Source organism: Sturnira hondurensis, unplaced genomic scaffold (assembly GCF_014824575.4).
Source record: "Sturnira hondurensis isolate 20B ecotype Veracruz unplaced genomic scaffold, ASM1482457v3 Scaffold0022977, whole genome shotgun sequence".
NCBI lineage: Eukaryota > Metazoa > Chordata > Mammalia > Chiroptera > Phyllostomidae > Sturnira > Sturnira hondurensis.
In genome coordinates, this window is record NW_028095608.1 from 1,289,496 (window position 1) to 1,315,297 (window position 25,802).

The 25,802-nt window shown below is 48.0% G+C and overlaps 2 protein-coding genes and 1 non-coding gene across 7 annotated transcripts in view; 2 read left to right on the forward strand and 1 right to left on the reverse strand.

Moving 5' to 3' along the window:
- The window catches only part of TBCE (tubulin folding cofactor E), a 59,317-nt gene extending 49,949 nt beyond the window's left edge, over positions 1-9,368 (forward strand). For both annotated transcript variants that reach the window (XM_037037335.1, XM_037037336.1), the window contains exons 8-17: positions 751-827; positions 1,566-1,661; positions 2,182-2,246; positions 2,338-2,402; positions 2,743-2,892; positions 3,550-3,703; positions 4,790-4,858; positions 5,295-5,354; positions 8,809-8,900; positions 9,073-9,368. In XM_037037335.1, the coding sequence (XP_036893230.1) occupies positions 751-827; positions 1,566-1,661; positions 2,182-2,246; positions 2,338-2,402; positions 2,743-2,892; positions 3,550-3,703; positions 4,790-4,858; positions 5,295-5,354; positions 8,809-8,900; positions 9,073-9,165 (921 nt within the window). In that variant the 3' untranslated portion in view covers positions 9,166-9,368. The remainder of the gene's footprint in view (positions 1-750; positions 828-1,565; positions 1,662-2,181; positions 2,247-2,337; positions 2,403-2,742; positions 2,893-3,549; positions 3,704-4,789; positions 4,859-5,294; positions 5,355-8,808; positions 8,901-9,072) is intronic.
- Positions 8,003-25,802, reverse strand: part of B3GALNT2 (beta-1,3-N-acetylgalactosaminyltransferase 2) — a 52,863-nt gene continuing 35,063 nt past the window's right edge. For all 4 annotated transcript variants that reach the window (XM_037037340.1, XM_037037338.1, XM_037037337.1 and 1 more), the window contains 7 exons: positions 21,903-22,013; positions 20,068-20,146; positions 16,609-16,792; positions 13,706-13,831; positions 13,050-13,209; positions 12,441-12,497; positions 8,003-10,688 (listed from right to left, as the gene is read on the reverse strand). In XM_037037340.1, the coding sequence (XP_036893235.1) occupies positions 10,557-10,688; positions 12,441-12,497; positions 13,050-13,209; positions 13,706-13,831; positions 16,609-16,792; positions 20,068-20,146; positions 21,903-22,013 (849 nt within the window). In that variant the 3' untranslated portion in view covers positions 8,003-10,556. The remainder of the gene's footprint in view (positions 10,689-12,440; positions 12,498-13,049; positions 13,210-13,705; positions 13,832-16,608; positions 16,793-20,067; positions 20,147-21,902; positions 22,014-25,802) is intronic.
- Positions 19,056-19,181, forward strand: LOC118980691 (U6atac minor spliceosomal RNA). Its single transcript, XR_005065192.1, has one exon. It is a non-coding gene; the product is annotated as a U6atac minor spliceosomal RNA (small nuclear RNA).

Here is a 25,802-nt window from a genome sequence, read left to right on the forward strand (position 1 = left end):
TCCTTTTCTTGCTTAAAGTTCGGCTCTGGAATCCACTGTCCATTGCGTGCAGCTGGTAGGGCTCCGGTTCCTGGTCCTGCCAGCGTCGGCTTCTGCCCTGGTGCCGCTGTGTTCTCTCTGGGGTGGCTACCGTCACACCCCCAGCACAGTCCCTTGTCAGATAGGCACAGAGAGTCGTTCATGCCCTGCTCAGAGATGTCGCCTTCAACCATGGTTACAGCCCAGTGCTCCTTTTCTGGGGCTCTTTCCTGTGACTCCCTCTGCAGGGCTAGATGGGGCATCAGAATGGGAGGGGCCCACAGAAATGCAGGTGGGGGAGACAGCAGTGAAGTTCAAGTGAGAAAATTTGGAGTACTGACAAATTTTGACTGACTCGTATATCCTTTACAAACTTAGATGGGCATCGAGGATTGAGGGGAGGTGTTCAATCAGTGTCCTTTTGGTGAGGGGAACCGTATTGGACAGCGAGAGGGTGCGAGGTGCTTCTGCGGCTGCCTCGTGTCATGGTGCCTGGGTCCGTTTCCAGAGATCCGTTTGCTGTGTTGGCTCCGTGCCGAAAGATATGCTCCATGCCATTCAGATGCGGCCGTTAGCATTTCCATCTGGCGTGAAGTGTGGTCTCTGGTGACATATGCTATAAGATAATTGGTTTCTGAAACCGTGACCAAACTGGACTCACGTGCAGGGTGTAAAACATGCACAGGGAGGCCCCAGCGGAGGCGCCTGCCCTGAGCCGTGTTTCGCCCGCAGGTGCTGCGCTGTGCCGCGGGCTGGCCGGCCCTGGAGGAGCTGTACCTGGAGTTGAATGGCCTTTCCGTCTCCGAGAGGTAGCATGGCCTGCTTGGCCGCACCTGTCGGCATCTCCTTGCGTTGAAGAAACGGTCTCCCTGATAAATCTGCTAATTCTTAGAAAGACTTGCAAAGAGGAATTAGGAAAATGCTTATTCATTGCCTTTGCAATTCAGAATGTCAACTGGACTTCACCACCAATTGAGGAAAAACTCATCCAGACTTAAAATGTTTTTGAAAACGTGAATTTTATGTCTCACATAAATATATTTACTTCTCTAAATAGAAATTCTGTAAGATTTGCTATGAGGATTAAGTGATGCATCTGTTTCAGGTTGATGTCCCTTAAGTGAAGTAAATAATGTCTCATCTTTCACTTCTGATATCATTAAATTACTAGGTAAAACAAACTTAAATGTGAGTAAATTTACAACAAATTCCCAAAGGCTTCAAATTAACAAGATTTTACTGTACAGAATGATTTCATTTATTATATAGGCAAAAGCAGGTTTTAAACAAATAAAACTTTTATTTTGAGATCATTTTAGATTCACAGGCAGTCAGACCTGTTACCCAGTTCCCCCACTGGTGACCTCTTGCGGAGCTGTGGCCCAGTGTCTCCATCACAGGGGTCCCCTCCGTCGTCCCTCTGTAGTCATAGCCATGTGCCCCACCCACCCACCCTCTCCTGAGTAGCAGACGTAGGTGTTTTAAAGCTGTGTTTGCAAACGACTAAGGTATTAACTTCATGTTGAAAAAATTTTATTTCCTTATAGGCCGGCCGATGTTCTACAGATGGTCAAGTTATTAGACCTTTCCCATAATCAGTTAATTGATGAAAATCAGCTGTTTCTAATAGCGTATCTGCCCAGGTAATTTGCTCCTAAAATGCCTGTTCCATTAGTGTGCAGTACATTTTTAGTGAGTGGGTCATAAGCCATATACACTTTTGCAACGGAAGTACAGTCATGGAGGAATTCTCAAATGGAGTCCTTCTCTTCGGGGAATTTTTATCTGAATTCACCCAGGGAGTTTACTTGTGAAACCGCATATAAGGTGGTCCACATCTGTACCAGATAATTAAGAATGAATGGTTTGACCCTGGCGCCGAAGTCTTCATTCATTAAACAGTGGGCACAGAGGCCATGCCTCTTTCCTCTTTGAGACCCACTTAGCACCTAGCGCAGCAGTAAGACACCCAGCACAGTCCGGTCACTGCAGAGTCAGGAGAACGTAGTCTGCATGCCCTGAATTGGACTTCATGGTTTCTAAGCAGTTCACCTGGGATGAAAACCTTCAGGTGTAGTAAAAAAATTTACAAATGTCGACTGGCTAATAGCCTAAGCATTTGATACTGTTCTGCGCAATCAGATAGAACATTTGCAATTTCAGATTAGAACAACTAATTCTTTGTAACACTGGGATTTCTTCTCTACGTTTCCCGGATGCTGGGATTGGTATGTAAGATCATGACCTTCTCCTCCCCTGCATGCCACACCTTAGCATTTCTTTCACTTCTACTGTGTAACTTACTTCTCTTTTTCCTAGGGTGCAAGACATCAATGTTTCCTTCCTTGCAGAACCTCATAGTCAACGACAACCGGATATCTCAAGTAAGAGCTCCTTCAGAGTGTGCGCGCCGCGTGGCCTCTGCTGTCCACCTCACTCCATGCCAGAGTTTGTAGGTTCCTTCCGTGGAAGAATATTTTAAATTTTCTGAAAGAGAAATGCTTCCTCAATTGAAACTCCTCGTCTTATAAACCCAAAAATATTAAGAAAGAAATTGGTTTTAACGCCTGCCTCAGCAGACTCACATCCTTGGCCCAGCTGGAGGGCTTGGTATGATGGACCCTGGGCCTCCAGACTGGCTGGCGGCTTTGCTTTTCTTTTGCTCGTTCAGATAACCTGAAGAATTAGCCTGAAACACGTTTCTTCTCTTTGGCTGGGTCTCAGTGGTCATCTATCAATGAACTGGATAAACTGCAGAGCCTGCGCTCTCTGTCCTGCCGAAGAAACCCCCTGACTGAGGGGAGCGGTGCAGAGACTGCCTGCCAGTTCATCATCGCCAAAATCGGTCAGCTGCAGACCCTGAACAAATGGCAGGTGAGTGCCAGGCCGAGGTCTTTTGTAGACTCGCGAACAAATTATCAAAAAATGCAAGCAGACAGTGTATGGGAACGTTGTGGAGGGTGTCAGCTGTGGTTTCCAGGTGGCAATAAAGGAGCCTCCTGCAAGTTTCGTGACTGTGGAATTAGACCGTCCGTGCAGAGACCCGCCACAGCGGCCGATTCTGCGTCACTCAGGGGGCGAAGAACACGGGGCTCTTCCCTCCTTCCCTGTGGGGGGGATCACGGGCAGGCAGAGGACAGACTGTGGGCCTGTTTGTCCTCCCTCCTCAGCCACTCTCCTTAGGAACTCGAAAGCAGTGCCTTGCCCGCCTTCCTGGGCTGTTGGCTGGGAATGTCCGCATCCCCACGTGGGCTCCCCAGGGGCTGACTGCACACGAGTGACCTCAGGCACCTGGCACAGTCCAGAAACTCACACATGGGTTTCATTCTCCCGAAGAAAAGTAGAAAAGTGGAAGTTTCTCTTTTTGAATGAAGCCCTGTACTCTGTCAATGTTAAAAAGGGTACAAATATAATTATCATCTTGTCCCTCTCACTCTGATTGTTTCTGTGGGTGGGCAGTGGGGAAGAACAGGGCACAAAACACACTCATTGGAAAAGTGCCCCGTAGACTCATATTTCCCATGGACACAGATTCTCCCCGAGGACAGGCGTGGCGCCGAGCTGGAGTACAGAAAAGCATTTGGAAACGAGTGGAAAAAGGCGGGCGGACACCAGGACCCAGACAAGAACAGGCCGAACGAAGAGTTCCTGGCAGCGCACCCCAGATACCAGGCGCTCTGCCTCAGTGCGTACAGCTGCCTCCCCTGGGTGTCAGCAAGGGCCTGGGCTGGCGCCTCTGCCTGGGGCTTTCTGTTCTCTTTAACCTAATTAAGTGGGCGCTGGGTGTTTCCCAGGGCTGCTGCAGCCAGCCCGGAGCAGACCGTGAACTGTCTTTAGAGAAGAACCTGCGGTGGGGAGGGCAGCTCTTGGCAGGACGCTCTGCAGCCCCCCTAACCTGGAGGGCAGGCAGCTTGGCCTGGCTAACTGGGGGACTTTCAGGTTAGGAGCACTTGAAGGTGGAAAATCCCACTTTTGTGTGGCTTTTCTTTTGTATATATTTCGTAAGTGAGCTCACTGCACAAACGCTTCAGGCTAGAACATTATCTCTGAGGAAGAAAAGCTCCTGCGGGAACTGCCTTCAAATCGCTGCAGTGGCTGGCCCAGGTTCTAGCCACTTTAGGTGAACTTGACATCACCTGGGAGAGGGGAGGGCGGGTCTCAGCGTCCTGCAGGTGTGGCCGAGTCCGTCACTGGCAAGGATGCTCACAGGACAAAAGCACAGACAGACCTTGTCGCCAGTCGGCCCGGCAGAACTAGAGCACTGTGGTCCTCACCCGCTTGTGTTGTACTGAGGCTGCTCTTCTGGCGGGGGGGGGGGGGGGGGGGGGGTTTNGGGGGGGGGGCATTGTAATGGGGGCTGGTTTGCAGGATGGCACAGAGGGCCCACCCTGGCATTGCCAGATCCGGCCGTAAGTGGGTGAAGCTGCCCTGCAGGTTGTGTCCACGCGGCAGAACACTAGGTTTGTCCAGATGGAAACGAAGGGCAGTTAGCATAGGTGAGACTGACTGAAGGCTTTAAGTACTGGGAAGCACAGCCTCATCTTGCGAGTGTGAGTCAGAACACTGTCTCTGAGGACCAGAGGTGTCACACACAGGTCATGGGGGCTGCTGTCCACCCTCCTAAAAGTGAACAAGCCACAAGTAAAAGGCAGCAGGTCCCGAGGTAGGACAGCAGCTGCTTCTAGGCTGCTCCCTCGGTGACACTCACCTACACACGCTTTTCCTTACAGTGGCCTTCGCTTTGCATTCATTGCTTTCGTTTCTTAAATAGAGTATGGAGCGCCCGAAGATGGGGAGCTCAGAACACAGCAACCGTGTTTGCTCAAAAACCATCTGCTAGGTAAGAACCCCTAACTCGAAGGCAGCTTATTTGTATTTGAGTCCTCAGGTGCTAAGTCAGGTTAAGTGACAACTTCACAAGAACCGTTCTTAAGGACCTAAATGGGCATCTCGGTTTTTAAAGAAATGTGGCAAGTATTTGAGCAGAGAACCGAATTGTGATTTGGAAGTTGTGACTTTCCTTACAGCTGATAACCTAGTGAAACTGTCAGGAAAGAAGTACCTGGGGGAAGGGAGAGCCACAGAACGGCGGCCAGCTGTTCTGCTGTCAGGGACTCGGGGAAATACAGGAGGAGTTTCCAACACCAGTAAGGCCGATCCCGGACTGCGTTTGGCCAGGCCATACTGACCAGCTGTCACTCGGCCGCCCCATGAACATGTGTAGTTTAGATCCTCACCGTAGCAGGACTCACGTCTTTCTCCTTTTTTCCTTCAAGCGCTGAGGATAAAGTGCCCTAACCATCTTGATCAGAAAGTCCTGGAGAAACAACTGCCAGGTAGGAAGAATGAGTCTCCATCCCCTTTATGCCTCCGAGTCGGTTGGATGCGCGGCAGTTCCCTCTTATCTGCAAGTGTGGTCTCGTGGGGCTTTATGTTGTCCCTAGTCTTTTAGATTCTAAGTGGAATCGGTCATGCTAGTATCACTCCCCCGAAAGCTAAAGCCCCTCACGACTTCATCAGCTTACCCAGAAACCCCTTTGTTGAAACGAAGCACCTGCATGAGATTATGTGTGTAACCAAGAGCAGAAAGTGAACGCTGAGCCTTTGAGCGGCTTCCCCACCCCACTGCTGTTGAGTTCTCAGAGCGCTGCTCCTGGGGGTTTCTTGGCTAGAAGACTGTTACCCTGGACGGGCAGCTGTCTTACCTCCCTCATCAAACAGAAATGACGTCCTAGTGGACCGAGGCGCGAGTTCCTTGGACATTTGTGATTCTTGCACACTCCCTTCCCCACCAGTCAGGAGCAGACGCAGTCCTTAAGTGTTGTCTTTTAATGGACACACTGAGATGGTTTTCTTTGAAAAAAAGTACTTTGGAACTTAAAATGTCTGTGCTCCTGGAACTGCATCAGTTTTATTTGGAAAATGCTTTTGTGTCAACAAATTAGATCAATGAAACTTACCTTAAACTTTCACTAAAAAAAAAAAAAGACATTTCACTGAGTATACTGTGAACTGTCAAGCTTAAACATGATGACAGGGCACGTGCAGAGCAGCGAGGGACTGAAGAAGCGAAGTGTGTATCACTCCGGAGGACGCTTGTAAAATCGTTTTGTTTGCCTGTCAGTGCAGCACACTCACACTGGTTTTCAAATTGGCCCTCATACATGAGTGTGCCCTGGCACAACTTGCGGAAGGCTGTGGTCATGCCCAGAGCGCCTCTGGTCACTAGCCTTCACCGTGGGCAGCATGTCAGTGGGCAGCGTGGCTCCTCCACCCTGCACGGCAGCTCTGCTCCCACGGCTCGCCATCCTGCTGCTGGGCTGAAGTTACTGGTTCCCTTTTCACCCGATTTCAAACTTAAATACCACTGATACAGGGCCATGGCCAGTGTGGCACCGTTGGTTGGAGCACTGGCCTGTAAACTAAACTGTTGTGGGTTCGATTCCCGGTTGGAGCACCTACAGGAGGCAACTGATGGATGTTTCTCTCGCCACCCCTCTGCCCCACCTCTTCCCTCTCTAACCAATGAAAAAATGTCCTCAGGTGAGGATCTGAAAAAAAAAAAAACCCCGCCATCAGTAAAGGCAGTCATGGTGACAGACAAGTGAAGGACTGGAGCTTTGGTTAATGTATTGGCTTTGGATGTCTTTGCGTTGTCCCCTTCACTTTCCAGGTACATGAAACCAGTTTTCAGGAACTGCTCCAGCATGTTACCAGGAGGTCCGCACTAAGCGTTCCTCTGCAGGGATGGGTGGCACTAACACCCGTCCGTCAGCCCTGTGATGGGGTGGCGTGAGCGCGGTCCTGGGCTGGTGGCGACCGTGAGCCTCACCCTCTGCGCTCACACACTATACACCTGACACCAGTGCTCCCGAGAGTCAGGCACCCCTGCACTCATGCTGAGTGTCACTGATGACTGGGGCACCCAGCATAGAGTACAGTTACCCATAGAAATGACAGGTATTAATCACTGCGTTAAGCTGCTCAGCCTCTGGGTCCTGCAGTCTCTAAAAGCAGCAGTAAGCCAGCACATTCCAACAGTTTCTACTAATTTTTGTGCCACAGGCTGTAAATATCCAGCCACTAACAAATTACTCCTTTACAGAGAAAAGTTGTAAAAAAGTATAAAATACTGAAACTTTTTTCTTTTTTTGCCAGTCAGATTAGCAAATTATTAAAAACTAACGTGGAGCTGGCATCAAAAGTCAGTATATGCTTTTTGTAAAGTCAGGTGGAAATCGGTAAAAAATTAGTATGTGCTCAGACCAAACATTCAACTTGTGGCCCCTGTAATGGACAAATAAAAACCATTTCCAAGTTCCGAGTCCAGGGGAGACAAGACAGTCCCTGGTACAACTGCGTGTCACAGTGCCCTGTGCCGTAGTGGGACCAGAGCTGCACTGTCCGGCGGGGCTGCCACCGGCCACGCAGGTGACGTAAACTCATTGCAACGAAATACAAAGTTGTGCTCCTTAGTCACACTGGCCACATATAGCTGCTGACTGGTCAGCCCAGATGGAGAGGAGCGGCCTGAGAGGGCGTGCGGCTCTGCCTAAGTACAGGCTGCAGACCGCCGTGGCTGTGAAACTACATCCTGACATGAGCAGGAGAAGGCTGGCAAGCACCCCCAGACTTTTAACCCCGTCATAGTGAAGCGAAGACGTAATTACTCAGTTTGACATTTTCTGAATGTTACAGTAATCATGTTACTTTCACATTGAAAGTAGTAACATTATTTAGGACCGTACATGCAAATTGCCACTTTTTTCTGTAACACAGTGCAGGTAGGCGGGTCTCTTACTAGAATTGTTTTACGGCCACTTTGTTTCTGGCGTAGCGCTTAGGAGGCATGAGTTAACCCCTCACCAACCACCCTCTGAACCCAGCCCGCCTAGATTTTTTGAAAGGACAAGATTACCCGAGGAAATTATGCTAACTAAAATCATAAATGTCTATTTTCTTTTCAACACATAAATTTAAGGCATTTTTTTCTAAAATAGAGAACATTTATTATCACAAATTGCATAAAAACAGACAGCTTTTACAAAATGATCTTTGATAGAAAAATATCTGACTCCGTGTAGTATTTGCAGAACACCACACTATTGCTGTACCTCCCGCTGAAGCTTCGAAGAAACTATATTTCTCATAATCAAAATAGTCAACATTACCACAGCTCATCTTTGGAGAAAAGCTCATAGTGTTTTCTGAACAGACCAAAGCATTTCCTCATGAAATTACATGCCCACGCCTGGTGGTCACCAGCACACACGTCAAACATGGCGGCACGCTGCAGAACCACTGGCTGGTTGCGCTGGAAGGGACCTGCCTGGTCGACCATGTAGTTTACCCCGTGCCTGACAAGGGGAAACTAAGGCCAAAGGGCTCGAGAGCCCCTCTCAGTGGTCTTTCAGTTAAGTCCTCAGTAATCACAAAGGTTTAAGAAGTGAAGTTAATTATTTTATTCACATGTATTCCTCTGGGCAAAGACTATGATTTCAGGTTTATTAGGGTTGAGGAGGAGGAAGTGTCGACCACCACTGAATAAATGGTACGAAAACTCACAGTCAGAGGGCACTCAGGTCCAACCTGGCTCCGTCTCCCCAGGGACTCGAGTGCGTTGCGGCCGTGGTCCATGTGGTCGCTGTGCCTCTGCCCTACTCGCTTACTTGGGGGGACTGGCACTCAAATGAGTTTCAGCCATCACTGCAACTGTGGTCTTGTGCTCTGAGCTAGTTTGCCAGGAAACTGGCGTTGGATAGAACTGGTGGTTTTTCTTTTCTCTGACAGACTCCATGACAATTCAGAAGGTGAAAGGATTGCTGTCACGCCTTGTCAGAGTCCCTGTGTCAGACCTCCTGTTGTCCTACGAGAGTCCCAAAGTAAGTGGCCCAGCAAGACCAGTCAAGCTTAGCCCCCACAGCCATGCCATGCTGTTCACCTAAGCCTCTACAGAGCGGGCTCAAAATGGAGAGCACGTGTCTGTTCTGGGGGTGGGCACAGAACATGCTCTGTCGCCGCTCTGTCGCCCTCAACCCCGTGTCCTAATTTTAGATGCCGGGCAGAGAGATTGAACTGGAAAATGACCAGCAGTCGTTGCAGTTTTACTCTGTGGAAAGTGGAGACTGTCTGTTAGTGCGATGGTGACGGCCAGCTGGTGACACTCAGAGACCACACTGTCACCGTGCCTGGGGTTCCCTGGGAATGAATGCTGTATTAGAACAACTCTGCTGTCCCAAAGAAAGGAGGTTTTGTACCTGCCCTACGTGCAGAAAAGGTGGTACTTTTCATCAGAAAGAAACCACTTCTAGGCGTGTATGTAACAGCAATAATAAAGGCTTTGTACCTACTACCGATGTGCGGATTTTATTTCACATTTCTGGTGCGTGACTGCGTTTCATTATGTGACCATCTCAGTATGAAGGAGAACCTGCCTCGTCCACTAAACCTGAACACAGTTAAACGTCTCTCACTAGCCCAGCCTTCACGGACTCTGCTGACACCCCTAGTTTCAAAGGCGGCTGCAGTGGCTGGTCGGCCACCTAGGGACACACGTCCTCCACTACGCGTGGCATACAGGCCGTGACCCCTCTCCTCGACTGCACTGTGTTCACAGCACTTACAAAACCTGCGGACCCACTCTCCAACAGCCACACCCAAACCGAGCTGCAGTCGTCTGTGCGGGCAGACCAGCCCATCGAGCTTCTCCCATCGCTGGTGAACGTCCGGCAACCACAGGAGGGCGAAATTCCTTTGAAGGGCCGACTATTCAGAAACATCCCTCCCTACGGTGCTGCAACCCTGAGAGGTATTTGACTTTGTTTACAGTCACAAAAATTTAGCATTTTTAAATAGGAGTCCTAAGGTGTGACTTGTCAGGATTTACGTAAAATGGCAAAAGAAAACGTGCATTAATCCACTAAGTAACAAATGCACTTTTAAACCCAGGTCCAGACCTGAGAACTAAACTCGTTCTTTTCCAAGTTTAAGTTGCCCACTTCATTCAGACACCCACAGGAAATGACATTATTTCCAGAGACCCCAGACTTTGGCATTAGTGACCACTATGCATGGGTGGTCGGTCACACAATCGCAGCATTTCTGAGAGATGGTTTTGGCCTGTATTCATCCTAATTACGGTACCTGAAGCTGTTCTGCAATGTAGGCAGAAATCCTAACTCTCAGTTACTAAAGATTTCTGAACAAGCCAAGTTTTAACCAAAAATGATAGGTAATGAATTCTAAATGCAAGTGATGTATCAGGATTTAGGAATATTTTTTTCTTTTATAAAGTTTTTGGTGTTTTTCAAATCTTCCAATACATAAATAAAATTTTTCTTATGCTACAGCATCAGGGTTGATTTTTAAAGGGGAACCTTGTGCAAACATTGAGAACGACCATGCTGGTTATGGGGGTACCAGTCCGGAGCGCTCCGGAGGGACCACGTGATCACTGCTGAACTGCCACTTTCCCGGATTCACATGTGAATCATCACTTGCCTGCCCGGATCTTTAAACACTGCGCCTTAAAGTCATTGTCACGCCTCACACTGGCAAGGGTCGCCGCACAGTTCCTTCAGTCTCCAGAGGTCCGAGAGCTCCTGGGCAGAGTACTGAGGGGAAGACAGCATCCCCGTCTCACAGGTCTTCTCGCACAGCCACAGGCTGTCCTGCGGGGACAGAAGGGCTGACAGGGCACCGTGCCGGCAGCTGCTGTCTTCGGAGGACAGCTCACGCGCAGGCAGCTTACCCACCCCGGTGAGGCTGGAGCCGTTGCCAAGACAATGCAGTGTGTGACCTACTCGGCATGTGTGGGGCGTGGGAAAACACCCTGTGGAGTGGCCCTGTGGCCAAGGAACATAGAAACAGTGTGGCCTGTGCACTGATGGCCAGCAGAGGGCCTGCTAGGAAGGTGCGGCCTGGCATCCAGGGATGGAAGTTTCCCATTGGCCACCAGAGAGCTGGGGCTGGCTGGTCAGTGGCATGGATCACAGCAGCTTTCTGAGGGAACGCCACGGTGTTCCAGGGATCACATCCAGTGCTTCCTAAACGTCACCTAATTCAGTCCTCACAGTAACCCTGGTGCAGAGAAGCTGCTTGAGAATCGGGAACTAAGCAGACCCAGCTCAAGGGCACAGGCAAGTGTAGGTAGGTGAGTAGTGCTGAGTGGGAAGGGATTCAAGGGGGCCCACCAGCCTACTTCCAGCTTTACAGGATCGCCTCTTCCCAGGATTAGAGCAGAATACAGACTCGGGGCTACCACTCAAGCAGAGCACGAGCCGATGCCAGCTGCAGCCCCACACGTCTTTGTAAAGCGGAGCTGACCTGGCCCTGAAGGCACGGGGAAAGGTGCCGGTGCTGGCCTGGGCCTTGAAGGCTCTACTGGGTTCAAAGGCCTTGAGATTCTCAAGGGCCAGGGGACTGACAGAGTCACAGCCAGTCAGGATGCCTGAGGGGCAGAGCCTGGGGGTGGCAGGAAGACAAAACTGCATCAGGAGGCCCTGGGGGGCGGGGGGTGTGATGAAAGGTTTCCCCTGAGCATCAGGAACCGGAGCCTGCACTTGGGTGGGTATCCGGGAAGAGGCCCACAAGTTCCACGTCAGAAACTGGAGGCCCTGAGGTATGTCCGCAAAGATAAGACATCCTCTGCAGTATGTGTTTCAAATTCAAACCCAAGTCCCCAAGGAATGTGAGGTCACAGCAAAAAAACCCTCTAAACACATCAGGACACAAGCTCCATAGCAACAGTCTGCAGACACCTGGTATCCAAACAACCAGAAGGAAAACTGTCAGGGTCAATATGAAATAAACCCGAGATGGGGCTAAAACTCAACAGAAATGGGATCAGCAAAGCTGACTGAGTGCACTGGGTTTATTTCCACCGCCCCCCCACCAAGGAGGGGTGCACTGCTGTGGGCCCCCAGTGCTACCCTGCGCAGGGCTCCTCTGTCCCCTGCACCTTCTATGGCTGAAGTGGAAGCTGCAAGAATCAGGAGTTCAACTGATCTTTGAAGCAAAGACCAGCTTTGTGCTTGCTTCCTAGGGCTCTGCCTCTGCGCCTGATCTGTGCAGGTTCAGTTCTTGTTCTCTGGCTCGGTGATCAGTGCATTTTACCAAATGCCTCACCTCATCTTAAGCCAACATTTCATTTGCATCAGTCAGACCACCCACTACTGGAAACAGGTGTCAGCTGATTCTTTAAGTTTTAAAGCTGCAAAGAATTTCTGATAAAAACCTATTCTTTGTGGGCTGGAGAACTTCCATTCAAAACATTTCCTTGTGGTTTCCACTGAGAAAAGTATTGTATGGGGAACCCAGGTGGAGTGATGTGAATTAAAATCAAGAGCACAGCTCTGAGGTGTGATCCAGAAGCCTCCCTCCCTGCCCCCAGTCCCCAGCCAGCCTCACTCAGGCCTGCTTACCTGGTACCGTCTGGGTCCTATGGCCGCCATCCAGATACCCATGCTCACGTCTTCCCCCTAGACCAGCAGAAGGGTGAGACGCACAAGTTCAGCTGCTTCCCCCACTTCAAGAATCATTTTTCTGCCTCTCTGTTTTGCAATCTATATAATACAAAATCCAGGCCTATACTAATGTCGGTACACAGAGCAAAAGCCAGCAGCTGTTAGCATGAGACCGCACAGCTCACAAGGGCCAGTCCCCTCGCCTGGTGGACCTGAAGGCTCCAGCACCAATGGGACAAGACCCGGCAGAGCTGTTGGCTGACACAGTCACCGGTATCACCAAGGAAGAAAAGCACTTGCTTACATCTCCCTTTCTTCTAAATACCAATTTTACACTCCTCCAGGGGACTAGTAAACATAGGCTGAAACTACAGTAAGTAGGCCCAAGAAGGTTTGAGAATGGAATGTAGAGCCAAATTTGAGGAAGAGAGATTCCTACACAGACAATAAAACGCTCTTCCTCCAAGTCAGCTGACCCTGCTTCCAGGGGTGGGGCCCTGGGCTGGGGCAGGGAGGAAGCTTGGTTTGATGGGTGCGCTCTCAGGTCAGAAATTCTGAATTACCTACCTGATAGGTCTTTAGCCTCCCCGAGTTGCTGGCCAGCCAGTGGACGATGTCCCTGGAGACCACGTAGCCTGAGCCACAAGCAAAGGCAGGGTACGCGGGGCTGGGGTACTCCAGCTCCTGCCACTTCCCCGTCCGGTCCACCGCCCAGTTCCACCTGAAACTGAGGTTGGCGACAAGCTGGTGTCTTTGTGTTGCCTGACACACGTCCTACCAACTTTATTATCACCACAAAGGAACAGTGGCAAGGAAAGAATGAGAATGGAAAGTACCAGACCATCTTGTATACATATGCTTAAAAACTCACTGGTCACTCACTGGCCCCTCTGTACTCCTGAAGAATGCAGTTTCAGAAATGTTGCACACTTATGCTGACATGCATAAGATTAACTGCAGTGGCTGTTAATCTGGGGGCTGCCCACTTCAAGGGCATGAGGGTGAGGCCAAACCACTTTCCCGCCTTCATTACATTAGCTTGAGGTTTTCCATAAAGTTTTCTTCCCACTAATCACAGATTAATAAAATAGAGGGACCCACGGGCCTAACAGGGAAATTGCCTATCTCAACCACATTTTCCACATTAAAAATGGAGTATATATCATCCTAAATTAATTACCTTTGACCAGCTACAGGAGTGCCAATAACGACGCTGAACTTACTTCCCCCACCAGAAGTTGGGCCCGTCCAGGCTCTCACGGGCAATCCTGCTAAACACGGCCTCCAGGTCTACGTAGCAGTCGTCATCTGTCTTCAGCAGCAGGTCAAAGCTGATCGTCTCCACAGTCCTGTCAGCAGGAAGGGATGGGCAAGTCAGCGTGCCCGAGAGGGGACGAGGCGGCGCCAGTGTGGCCGCCATGCTAACGTTTTAAGGAAAACTGCCCCCTCCTTCCCGCACATTTTTTCCAGTTTCTTTTCCTTAACAAAGCGCTGCTGCTGCCAACCACGGCCTCACCTGGCAGTCACCGCACGGCCTAAGACAGGTGGACACGCCGACGAGGAAAGGCACAAAGGAAAGAGAACGCAGCACGAAAGCCTCTGGCTTCCGTGGACCCTGCGATGAAACAAATGCTTCGCAGACGCTGCTCAGGTCAGGCTGCCGAATCTACTGAACACTGGACCCTTGTGTTTTTAGTAAGAGAGGCCCAGGATGAGGGGACGGGCATCGTGTCTGGTCCCTCACAGAACACTGTCGGCCAAGCAGCCACAATATGTTACCATCCACATTACATTTTATGATTAAAAAAATGAATTATAACACTGGTGGTACACATTTCCCTTGGAAACAATTTCCAGCAATTCAACTGGTATCACTGAGCTTTTTGGGAGGCATGAGAGGGTGATTTCTTTTATGTAGACATAAAAAATGTATACAATGGCAACTAGTGACGACTGACACCTTCATCTGGAAATGCCAGCATGAAGCACACACAATAGCTATTTGCTCGTGAGGTCAGCGGTGATTCAGCTGAGTGGGGACGACTGAATAATGAAGCTTTCGTTTACGGAGTGGAGGGCAGACAGGCGGAGTGGGCTCTGGGGAAGTGGGTCCCAGAGCACAGCTGTTAGGAGGTCACTGTGGTCACCCAGGTGGAGATGACAGTCCAAAACAGTAGCAACAGACACAGAGGGGAGAGGCCAAAGTCTGAGACACATGAGGAGGTAGGAAGATAAAACTTAAATTGAAGGCAATATCTAGCTAACTTTTTTTAAAAGACCTTATTTATTTATATTTTGAGGGGAAGGGAGGAGAGGAGGAGAGAAATATCAATGTATGGTTGCCTCTTATGTGTCCCCTGCTGGGAACTGGCCTGCAACCCAGGCATGTGCCCTGACTGGGAGGAACCGCGATCCTCTGATTCACAGGCCCGCACTCAATCCACTGAGCTATGCCAGCCAAGGCAATATCTAGCTAACTTTAACTTCCACAGCTGGGAGTCCACCCCTATGGAAAGTGCTAGAACTCTACCGCACTGACTTCCCATGTCCTGGACCTCCGTTCCCACTCTGTACCCCCTGCCTTGGCCCCACTGACAGAAGGAGGAAATGCCCACTAATGGCCTTGAGCTGCAAGAAGGTCCAAACTCAATCCCAGTATTCTAGACACACCCAAACTTCCAGGTCATATTTGCATCTGTCCTCTGCCCACAGGATGACTCCAAAATTGTATCAACTTGCCCTAGCTGTGAAACATTATGTTCCGCACCTGATCAGACCGGCGGCCCCTCAGGACCAGGGGACCCTGTCCGCAGAGTGACTGATAGGTCCCCACCCTGCCCAGGGCCCAGAGAAGAAGGGACAGAGCGGGACTTACCACGAAACATGCTCCCTGATAAAGTTTTAAAGGAAAAGACAGAACATTATACACAATGGAGTACTACTCAGTGGTAAAAATAAAATTTTACCCTTTGCAGCAGAATGGATGGATGTGGAGAACATGCTGAGTGAAATACGCCAGTCAGAGAAAGACAAACACCATATGATCTCACTTGTATGTGGAATCTAACGAACACACTGAACTAACAAGGAAAATGGGGGCAGACTCAGAGAGAGCAGGATGACAGTAGTGGGGGTGACTGGGGGAGGGATTGAGCAAAAAGGGAAAAACGCTCATGGACATGGACGACGGTGGTGATTTCTGGGGGGAAGGGGGTATAAGGGGACTAAAAAGTAAAGTAGTAAAATAAAGATTAAATACAAAAAGAAAAAAGAAAAAAGGACGAAGATGTGAATACACGTTATAGATGCAGTCCAGCCAGAGACGCAGTTAGAGGGTTCAGGCCTTCGTCAGTGCGGACACCACTGGGGGCTCCACAGCGAACTACGGGACCTGCTACGGGACCGGCACCAACACCTGCACGCCCAGCAGTTATGACCATGGTCTCCCATCCAAGTGCGAACCTGGCCGACCTGCTCAGCTTCCTCGACCACACGAGGTCGGGCGCATTCAGGGGCCTACGGCCGTGACTATTATGATTGCTATTGTTGTTATAAAGGTAGGAATTACAACTAAGACCCAAGAAATACTGGAGGCTCTGGAAGTTATAAATATGACAGACTCTGAGGGTTGGTGAATTTCATTTTACATAAAAGTTTTGGAATTAGGGCAAGTAACTTTTAAATGGGTAAGTAGGGAACGGAACTATAATGCGGATGTTCAGCTGAACGGAATTCCGACCACTGACCTGGCTGCTGCGGCCAGAACTGGGGACTGAGGAGGGCAGGCATGGAAACCGGCCACTCTCAGACTCACTGACTTTCACGTAAGGCTGGCTGCCCTGAGCCTACCACGGCAATGACTCGAAGTGAGAGCTACGCTTGCCCATTTGTGTGATGGTCCCTGGCACTCCCACGACAACTCTTCCCATCTAAGGAAGGAAGGACCGGCGTTTATCAGGCCTGTCCTCACAGAGAACCAGGACACATGAGACCGTACCTCAGGCGTTCAGGGTCTTAGGTTACTTTGTTTCCTAAAAAGCTCAGTGGGTTGATGGTCTGACACATTGTTTGTCCATGAAAAGAACACGAAAACCAAACCCATCTACTCAGCAGTTTCACAACCTACCATTTGTAGAAGTTCAACAACTTTGCAGGAACATTTCGGTAGGTGTCGACGACATCCACGAAAATGATATCATCGTGGACGCTGCTTTCCTCTTTGAGTAAGGCATCTTCCTCGTGGAGATTACTTATATGATCAACACGTCTTTGAGGGCGAGAATGAAGGTTTTGTAAGAGAGCATCACCTTCTAAAAAGGAGAAGTCGAGAGCTGGAGGAAAAGGCCATTTGCAAACAGAGGACCCAGAACTCGCGCCTGCTAAAACTCAGCTTCCCGGGCCAGCTAATAGGAACACGGCTGGCAGGCCCTAGGAGGTGGGGAAACGGGACCTGCCAGGATAAACAGACAGCCTTGCTGTTGGAGGCAGTCCAGCAGGACCTGGACAGGCTGAGGATACCCACACTGTGTGACTCATTAGTCCACTGGGGACGTTAGTTTATGTGACCACACGGACATTCGTTGCAGCACTGCTTGTAACAGTGAGAAAACAGAGCCCACCTAAATGCCCACTCCCGGGAGAATGGCTAAACTGTGGTGTTCACACAGTGGAGTGCTGCAGTTTAAACTGTGACCTGGTCTCGCATGTGAGGGGGAATGGCGTTGAGAACACTGAGTGAGAAAAACGTGTGGCTAATTGACACACGCAGTATGATAGCACAGATGTCATTATAAAATGTTCTCAGCAAAGCACGACTTGGAAGACACATGCGTGTGCACTACAGTGGACAGCAGGGAAGGAAGGACAGGGAGGACAGTGGCCCTCTCTCCAGGGAAGGGTGGGGGCGGGTGAGCACAACGAGAAGGCTGCAGTTGTACCTGTACAGCTTGCTTTCTTTGAAAAAGCAACTATGACAAAGGTAAGCACTGCTAATTCTGAGCAGTGGCCATTTCTTACTGCAATCCCTGTAGGTACATGGGGGTTTTACTGCAATCCCTGTTTTTGTTGTATTTATATATTTCATAATAAAAATGGCTACTGAAGTGCTGGAAACATGACCACCTCACAAGTTAAGAGATCATCTGCCACATGTCTTCAGACGTGAGGAGCATTTAATTAATTAGAGCATTAATTAATGCTCTAATTAAAGCAGCACTAGGGCAGGATTTTATCAAATGTTTCAAATTGAGAAAATTTCTGGAAAAAAAGGAGTAACTGAGGGGTGGGGAAAGGAAGCTAAAAAGCGAGTTAGCACTGCACTTCGTAACTGCACTTGGAGAGACCGAGGAACGGGAGTCTGAAGACCTGCGTATCTGATCTCTGCCTCCGCCGCTCCATGGGCCGCCCGCCGAGCAAGTACAAGTCCCTGGGCCTCAGCTGTCTCGCCCCTACACGGGGGGCTGGTTCTCGGGAAAGCTTTCAGAAAGGCACATCTGAAGCCTTCCTGATACTGCAGGTCTGGGGTGGGACCCAGCAATCCGAATTTTTAAAAATTAAAATTTGATTTTAGATAGAGAGAGGAAGGGTGAGGGAAACACCGATTTGTTGTTCCACTGATTCATGCACTCGCTGACTGCTTCCAGTATGTGCCCTGACTGGCGATCGAACCCTCAACCTTGGTGTATTGGGAAGACACTCTAATCAGCTGAGCTGTGTGGCCAGGGTCCGGTCTGCATTTTTAACAAGTGCCTCTCTGTACCTCTGACTGCCTCTTAAGAAACACAAGCCTAAATAACCCTGGGGTCTTTTCAACTCTTATATGCTACTGTAACATCCTTTCGCCTTAATTTAGAAGTAAGGGTAAATACATACAATACAACACAGTGAAAATGTTATAAAACTGCAGTTAGAGAAAATGGTGACAAGATGAGAGGAAATGAAATACAGGCCTTTTTCGATGAACAAATCACACATTCTGTTCTACCTTGCATCTATCTGAAAGATGTGAGGATGAAGTAATGCACCGGTGTGTGTTTCAATTCTGGTGACCTGTCTAGCTGTTGTTTAAAAGACGCCTGTGGTGGTTCCCAGCCTCTCGAGTCGGGGGTGTCAGAGAGACCCATCTGGGGAGCCTGTTTAAACACAGACACTGGAGCCCCAGCCCTGAAGACTTTGCCTCTGCCACCACGGTAGGGCCGGTGCCGGTGGAATTTAAGAGTCTGTGCACCGTGTGATTCTGCTGAATGACCCTTTGACCCTTCAGATTAACAAAAGTCTTCCACTCTGATTTCCAGATATATTCAATGCATGAGAAGATAATCAATTCATTTAATTCCTTTAGCTTAAAACCTGAGTTATCTCACTCTTGTTTTGAAAAGCATTTTCCTAAGGCACCCTACAATTACTAATAAATGAATTCAGCAACATTGCAGCGTACAAAATTGATATATAAAAATCAACTGCATACACTACCAATGAACAATCTGGAAATATAATTTTAAAAAATTCCACTTATATCAAAATAGCATCAAATTCCAAACAGCATCAAAAATGAGCATTTAAGAATAAATTGAAGTGTTGTATGAAAGGAGAGAAGGTCAGCACTCCCCCTGACAAGGATGGAAGAGGCCCTTGGGCCTAACAACATGCACACGGTTAAGGCACTGCCACCTACTTCATGGCATCTAACTACTGTTTCTGAATCATAGGGGAAAAGGGAATGGACTCCCATGAACAAGTATAAAGGACACGTGGACAGTAACTAAGGTGGGGGGCGGAAATGGGAGGGAGGTGGGGAGCACTGGGGGGGGCAGGGCTGGGAATGTAAGACAGAAAACTGTACTTGAACAAGAATTAAATGGAAAAAAAAGAATAAATTTAACAAAAGAAGTACACAACTTGTACTCTGAAAATCACAAAGCATAACTGAAAGAATTGAATAAGACCTAAATAAATGGGAAGACACTGCATGTTCATGGATCAGATACTTAATGTCACGATGTCAACGCTCCCCAAAATGATGTATCTATACACTGAATACAACTCCTTTCAAAGACCCAGCTGGCTTTTTTGCAGAAGTTGACAAGCTGATCCTAAAATTCATATGGAAATGCAAGGGACCCAGAACAGCCTAAACAATCTGGAAAAAGAACCGGGCTGGAGGACCCATGCTGCCTGATTTCAAATATCACTACACAGCAACATAACTGAGACTTGTAGTTGTGGGGTACAGACAGACCCAGTGGTCAACAGAACAGGGCATCCAGACATGAATCTGTGGATTTAAGGTCTGCGAGCAGGTGTGTGGTGGTCGGGGCTGGAGGGGAGGCAGAAGGACGATGGCTGACGGGCCCAGGCTCCTTCCGCAGTGCCGCAAGTGGGCCGGAGTCAGCGCAGCTGGTGCAGAACTCAGTGTGCTACCCACACTGAATTAATGCTTTAAGAAGATAAATTGTGTGGTTGTGAATGATACACTAATAAAGCTATTTTTAATGACAAAAAAATAGATCACTTTTTATGCCCAAGCACAGAGTAAGACTAGGTACGAAATTCAGTATGCTTTTCAACTCCCAACCAGCCAACTTACCCTGAATAGTATAAATAAAACCACCTGCAACTCCCTCCACACCTTCCATGAATTCATGAGGCAATGCACCCTCTGCAGCCTGAAAGAAACAAGATTGCGAGTGCTGGGTGTTTCATCTTACTGTCTCTCTCTCTCTCTCTCACATACACCCCTTACACTTGAAACTGACAGGCAGAATTTGTAACGTGGATGCGCAGTGGTGAAACCCACCCACGCCGTGAGCACGCTAGGCCTGTGCCGTTGGGGGACACCAGTGGCCTCCTGGTTCTGTCACCTAATTACAAATCACACAGCAGGGGTGTGCAGTGGTCCACACAGTGGTCAGAAGCCCAACTTACACAATCAGACATTCTCTAGCTTGCTACCATAACAGCACAAAATCCAATCTTATTTTGCACTGTAACCTAATCACTCAAAAAAGACTATAATTTTTCATTTCTTGGAGACTGTACACTCCTGCGAGTCTGCATACACCCAGGCACAGTCTGGAGCCAGGTCATGTGCAGGGGAAAGGGCCTCTCCACACGGCCACTGACACTGGTGAGGCACGTAGAGACTCGGACACTGACAGCCACAGTCCAGCTGTCGCTCAGCATGGAGGCTCTGTCACTAGAGGGATTCACACGATGCGCTTGCTCAGAGCATGGTGACGCCGCTGCGTGTGGTGCAGCCACAGCACACCCCCACAGGGACAGTTCCGCTGTGGGCCTGCAAGGCCCCCTCCGCCACCTGGGCACCTGGCTCACACTCGGTGCGCAGTGCGTGTTTTCTGAACGGGCAGCAATGTGCCATATGCATGCACTTCAAAGTCGGGAATTAACCCACATGAATAGTTTAATATGTAATGAAAATGTACTGATTTGTGAATTGAGGCCAAGTGCTTTTCTAATCATTACATCAGGGCATCAAGGGGAACAGAAGACTGTGCACCACAACCACCACCCAACTGGGGTTCTTCCTTTCAAGTTTGTCTCTGCCTCCTTCCCCCCACCCCCTGCTATTTAAGGAATTTTTATTAGAGCACGAATATTATAATCCAAATTACACTTTCTTGCTCAGGTATCGATGCTGTTATACACGATCTTTATCATTCTATATTCACTTACTCTGAGAAATTTACCTGTCAAGCTGTTTTGAATTTGAAGCAAATGTGAAGAAATGAAAACGAGACAGAAATTCCAGCAATATAAATGAAAGGGAAAACTCAATCTCATTTCTAATACTTTCATCTATAGTATTTAAAAAAAACATGTCCCAGGCCTGAAGTGGCTCTAGCCACCAGCACAGGCATCGAGCTCTGCGGGGCAAACGAGGGTGGCTCTGCTCCGCCCCGCCCGCGCCTCCCTGCCCTCTGCCCAGTTTCTCGGTGGCATTTTCACTGGCGTCCTGCATCAAGGCAAGGCAGCGGACATTCCGGATTTTACTAGGCAAGCAAGTCTTCTTGATGTTAAATACTATCGAGAAATAAAATGTCACTTTTCCTCGAATGCTGTGATCTTAAGGCAAAACTGCACAGGTGGGGCAAAGTAAGTTTACGGTTGTTCATATGGAAAATAATACAATAATAAATAATACACGAATTCTGTATTTCATGTACTCACAACTGTAAACTTACCTTTGCCCACCCTGTATTTACAAATAGTCGAGTTACAAAGTCACAGAACATTTGGGGCTTAACCTTTACTATGGTGACAACACCTTCATTACTATGTGTCCTAAAACACCCAAGACTGCTCCGTACTGTCTGGCCTGTGTAAAAACAGACTGAAAAACACTTCTGTACTGAATATGCTGAAGTGCGCACGCCACCTTAAAACAAAACGGGAGTGACTTACTGTGAGGACCCTGAGAACTCCCCCTCCGTCGTTTACGGTCACTGTGTGGAGGTTCCTTGACGCAAGGCCCTGGGGGTCCTGGCTCTCCCACACGATTGTGCCTTCAAAGCTCTTTCGAGAAAGATGAAAACTGAGTCATTTCATTATTGCTGTTATTTTGGTCTTCAGTAAATTTTAAAGGCAACACATTTTTTCTAAAGACACATGGGTTAAAATTTCTATCCCACAACTAATACACCACTGTTAACATTTTGGTGCATACCCTTGAGTCTAGTCTTTCAAATGCACATCTAAGAAACAATTAAAAAGCGTACAGAGACAACTCCGCACGCGCCGTTTGCTGTTTCCCCCTAAGCCAGAGCACTTCCTCAAGCTGCCACAGTGGTCACAGCCCTTTTTCTCTGCGTTTCAAACAATGGGCGCTTCCAAGGGTCTACTAAAATCATGTGAACCATGTGTTGGTGTTAAGGTTTATTTTCTCCCGATAATTTATTTAAAATAAATTTCCAGAAGTGAAATTACTGGGATAAGAAACAGACGTGGTCTTTATATGATTTTTTGGTACACCGTATCAAACTGCTTTTCAAAAGCAAATTACATTAATTTAAAGGGTCATTAGCAATTTATGAAAATGCCAGTTGCACTGTACTCTTCCCAGTATGGGGGTATCAGTAAAAGAAAAGAAGTTTACGCTGACTTGTTACATTAAAAAAGCGAGTCCCCATTGAATTGTGTTCCTTTGGAGTTCCAGCAATGTTTGTGAATTACATAGTCTTTTCTGGGCACTGTTTTGTCACGCTTCTTTGCCATTTAGCTACTGAATTTTATATTTTCCTTGCTAATCTGTGTGAGCTTTTAATACTCTTGTATATATTTTATATGCTAAAAATATTCTTCAGAATTATGTGCCATTTAGTTTTTTTTAATTCAAAGTTCCATAGTTTTATCTTGTTTAATCCAACAAGCTTTTCCTTTGTGATTATTACTATTAAATTCTGAGTTTAGGAAGTTATGTTCCCCTCCCGCAAGGTTTGATACACATCTCAATTCTGTCTTCTGATTTCCCTGTGGTTTCCATTTGTAGGATCTGTCCCCGGCCAGCTCTTCAGCTCTGCTCAAGTGAACTCCCACCCGTCCTAGGGAGGCTTCCCCCACAGAGGCAACGGAGGCAGCCAGTGCCCAGTGTCTCTCCAGCACACCAACCTTTCTTTTTGTTAAAATATAGTTTATTGATTATGCTATTACAGTTGTCCCAAATGTCCCCCTTTTGCCCCCTCTGTACCCAGCACCTCCCTTCCCTCCAGCAATGCCCCCCTTAGTCCATATCCATTGTTCGTGCGTGTAAGTTCTTTGGCTTCTCCATTTCCTATACTATTCTTGACATTACCCTACTTTGTACCTACCAGTTATGCTTCTTAATCCCTACACCTTTCCACCCCATTCTCCTCCTTCCCCCTCCCTGCCAATAACCCTCCATGTGACCTCCATTTCTGTGATTCTGTTCCCGTTCTGCTTATTCACTTAGTTTCTTTTTAGATTCAGTTGTTGATGTCGATACATTTGATCTTCTTTTTCCTAAACAAGCCCCTTTTTAACATTCCATGTAACAATGGCCCGGTGATGATGAACTCCTCTAGCTTTACCTTGTCTGGGAAGCACTTTATCTGCCCTTCCATTCTAAATGATAGCTTTGCTGCGTAGAATAATCTAGGTTGTAGGTCCTTGCTTTTCATTACTTTGAATACATCTTGCTAGCCCATTCTTGCCTGCAAAGTTTCTTTTGGTATGTAGGTGCCCGACATACCAAATCAGCTGACAGTCTCATGGGAACTCCTTTGTAGGCAACTCTGCTTTTCAGATTCTCTCTTTATCTTTAACCTTTGGCATTTTACTTACAATGTGTCTTGGTGTGGTCCTCTTGGGTCCAACTTGTTTGGAACCCTCTGTGCTTCCTGGACTTGTATGTCTATTTCCTTTGCCATATTAGGGAAGTTCTCGTTCATTATTTTTTTCAAGTAAGTTTTCAATTTCTTGCTGTTCCTCTTCTCCTTCTGGCACCCCTATTATTTGGATGTTGGTACATTTGGAGATGTCCCAGAGGTTCTTTATGCTATCCTTTTTTTTCTTTTTAAAATTCCTTTTCTTCTTGCTGTTCTGGTGGAATGCTTATTTCTTCCGGTAGTTCCAAATCACTGATTTGAATCCCAGCTTCCTCCCCTCCACTGATGGTTCCCTGTAGATGTTTCTTTATTTCACTGAGTGTAGCCTTCATTTCTTCCTTTATGTTGTTGCCATGCTCAACAAGTTCTTTGAGCATCCTGATCACCAGTGTGAACTCTGCATCTGATCAGTTGATTATCTCTGTTCTGTTTAGTTATTTTTCTGCAGTTTTGTTCTGTTCTTCTACTTGGGCTATATTTGTCGCCTCAATTTGGCAGCCTCTCTGTGTTTATTTCTGTGTATTAGGGAGAGCTGCTTTGACTCCCTGTCTTAGTAGTGTGGCCTATTGTAGAAAAGGCACCTGTAACTTGTGTGGGTGGAGCCTTAGATAATCACCAGGGTGAGGCAACCCGAGGCAACCCAAGTCACCGATCTGTGGTTCTGTGTGGGGGGAGGGCTTGAAGAGGGGACAGGGCTGCTGCCTGGTCTGGAGGTGTACCTGGCACTTGCCCCATTTCCAGTCACTTCACCCACTTCCTTGATGTGACTGGCTCCCTTCAAGATGTTGCCCTGGTGGTAAGTCCCAGAGTGGGTGGGTTTGCGTACCTTTTAAGTCCCTTTGGGCCCTTTAAGCCAAATCTCCTGAAAATCGACAGTTTCTTCTGCAACCCCAACTGCCACTGTTTTTTATAGCTAGAAGTTATGGGGATTTATCTTCCCAGTATTGGAACCCTGGGCTGTGGGCTCTAGCCTGAGGCCAGGACTGCTTACCCCCAAAGTATCCTTCCTAATTTTTATCCACCTCGTGTGAACATGGGACCGTCTGTTCTGCCACTGCCTCCCTGTGCCACACCGTGTCTCTCTGCTCTTCTCTGCCTGTCTCCATGATTCCGCCCCTCCGACCCATCTGGACGAATGTGGCTTCTTTAAATCACTGGATGTCAGACTTCTACACAGCTTGACTTTCTGATGGCTCTGGGTGTTGTTTGAGATCCATTCTTCCTATGGTTGCCCAAGGAGGTAAAGCGTATCTACCTATGCCCAAATCTTGACCAGAAGTCCTGTATGGTGTTCTAGATACCACTTTGCACTGTTTCCTGTTTACCTTTTAAAATATGTATATTTTATTGATTATATTATTACAGTTGTCCCATTCCCACCTTCACTCCCCTCCACATTCCCCGCCTGTAGTTCATGTCCATGTGTCATAAGTTTTTTAGCTTCTACATTTCCCATACTGTTCTTTCCCTCCCCCTATTTCCTACTTACCATCTATGCTAGTTATTCTCTGTACCTTCCCCTAGTCCTCCTCCCACTCCCCTGTTGCTAACCTTCCACGTAATCTCCATTTCTGTGGTGCTATTCCTGTTCTAGTTGTTTGCTTAATTTGCTTTTGTTTTAGGTGTGGCTGTTAATAACTGTGCATTTGCTGTCCATTCACTGTTCGTATTTTTTTATCTTCTTTTTCTTAGATAAGTTCCTTTAACATTTCATACAGGGAGGGCTTGGTGATGATGAACTCCTTGAACTTGATCTTATCTGAGAAGCACTTTATCTGCCCTTCCATTCTAAATAAAAGCTTTGCTGGATAGAGCAATCTTGGATGCAGGTCTTTGGATTTCATGACTTAGAATACTTCTTTCCAGCCCCTTCTTGTCTGTAAGGTCTCTTTTGAGAAATCTGCTAACAGCTTGATGGGAGCTCCTTTGTAGGTGACTGTCCCCTTATCTCTTGCTGCTT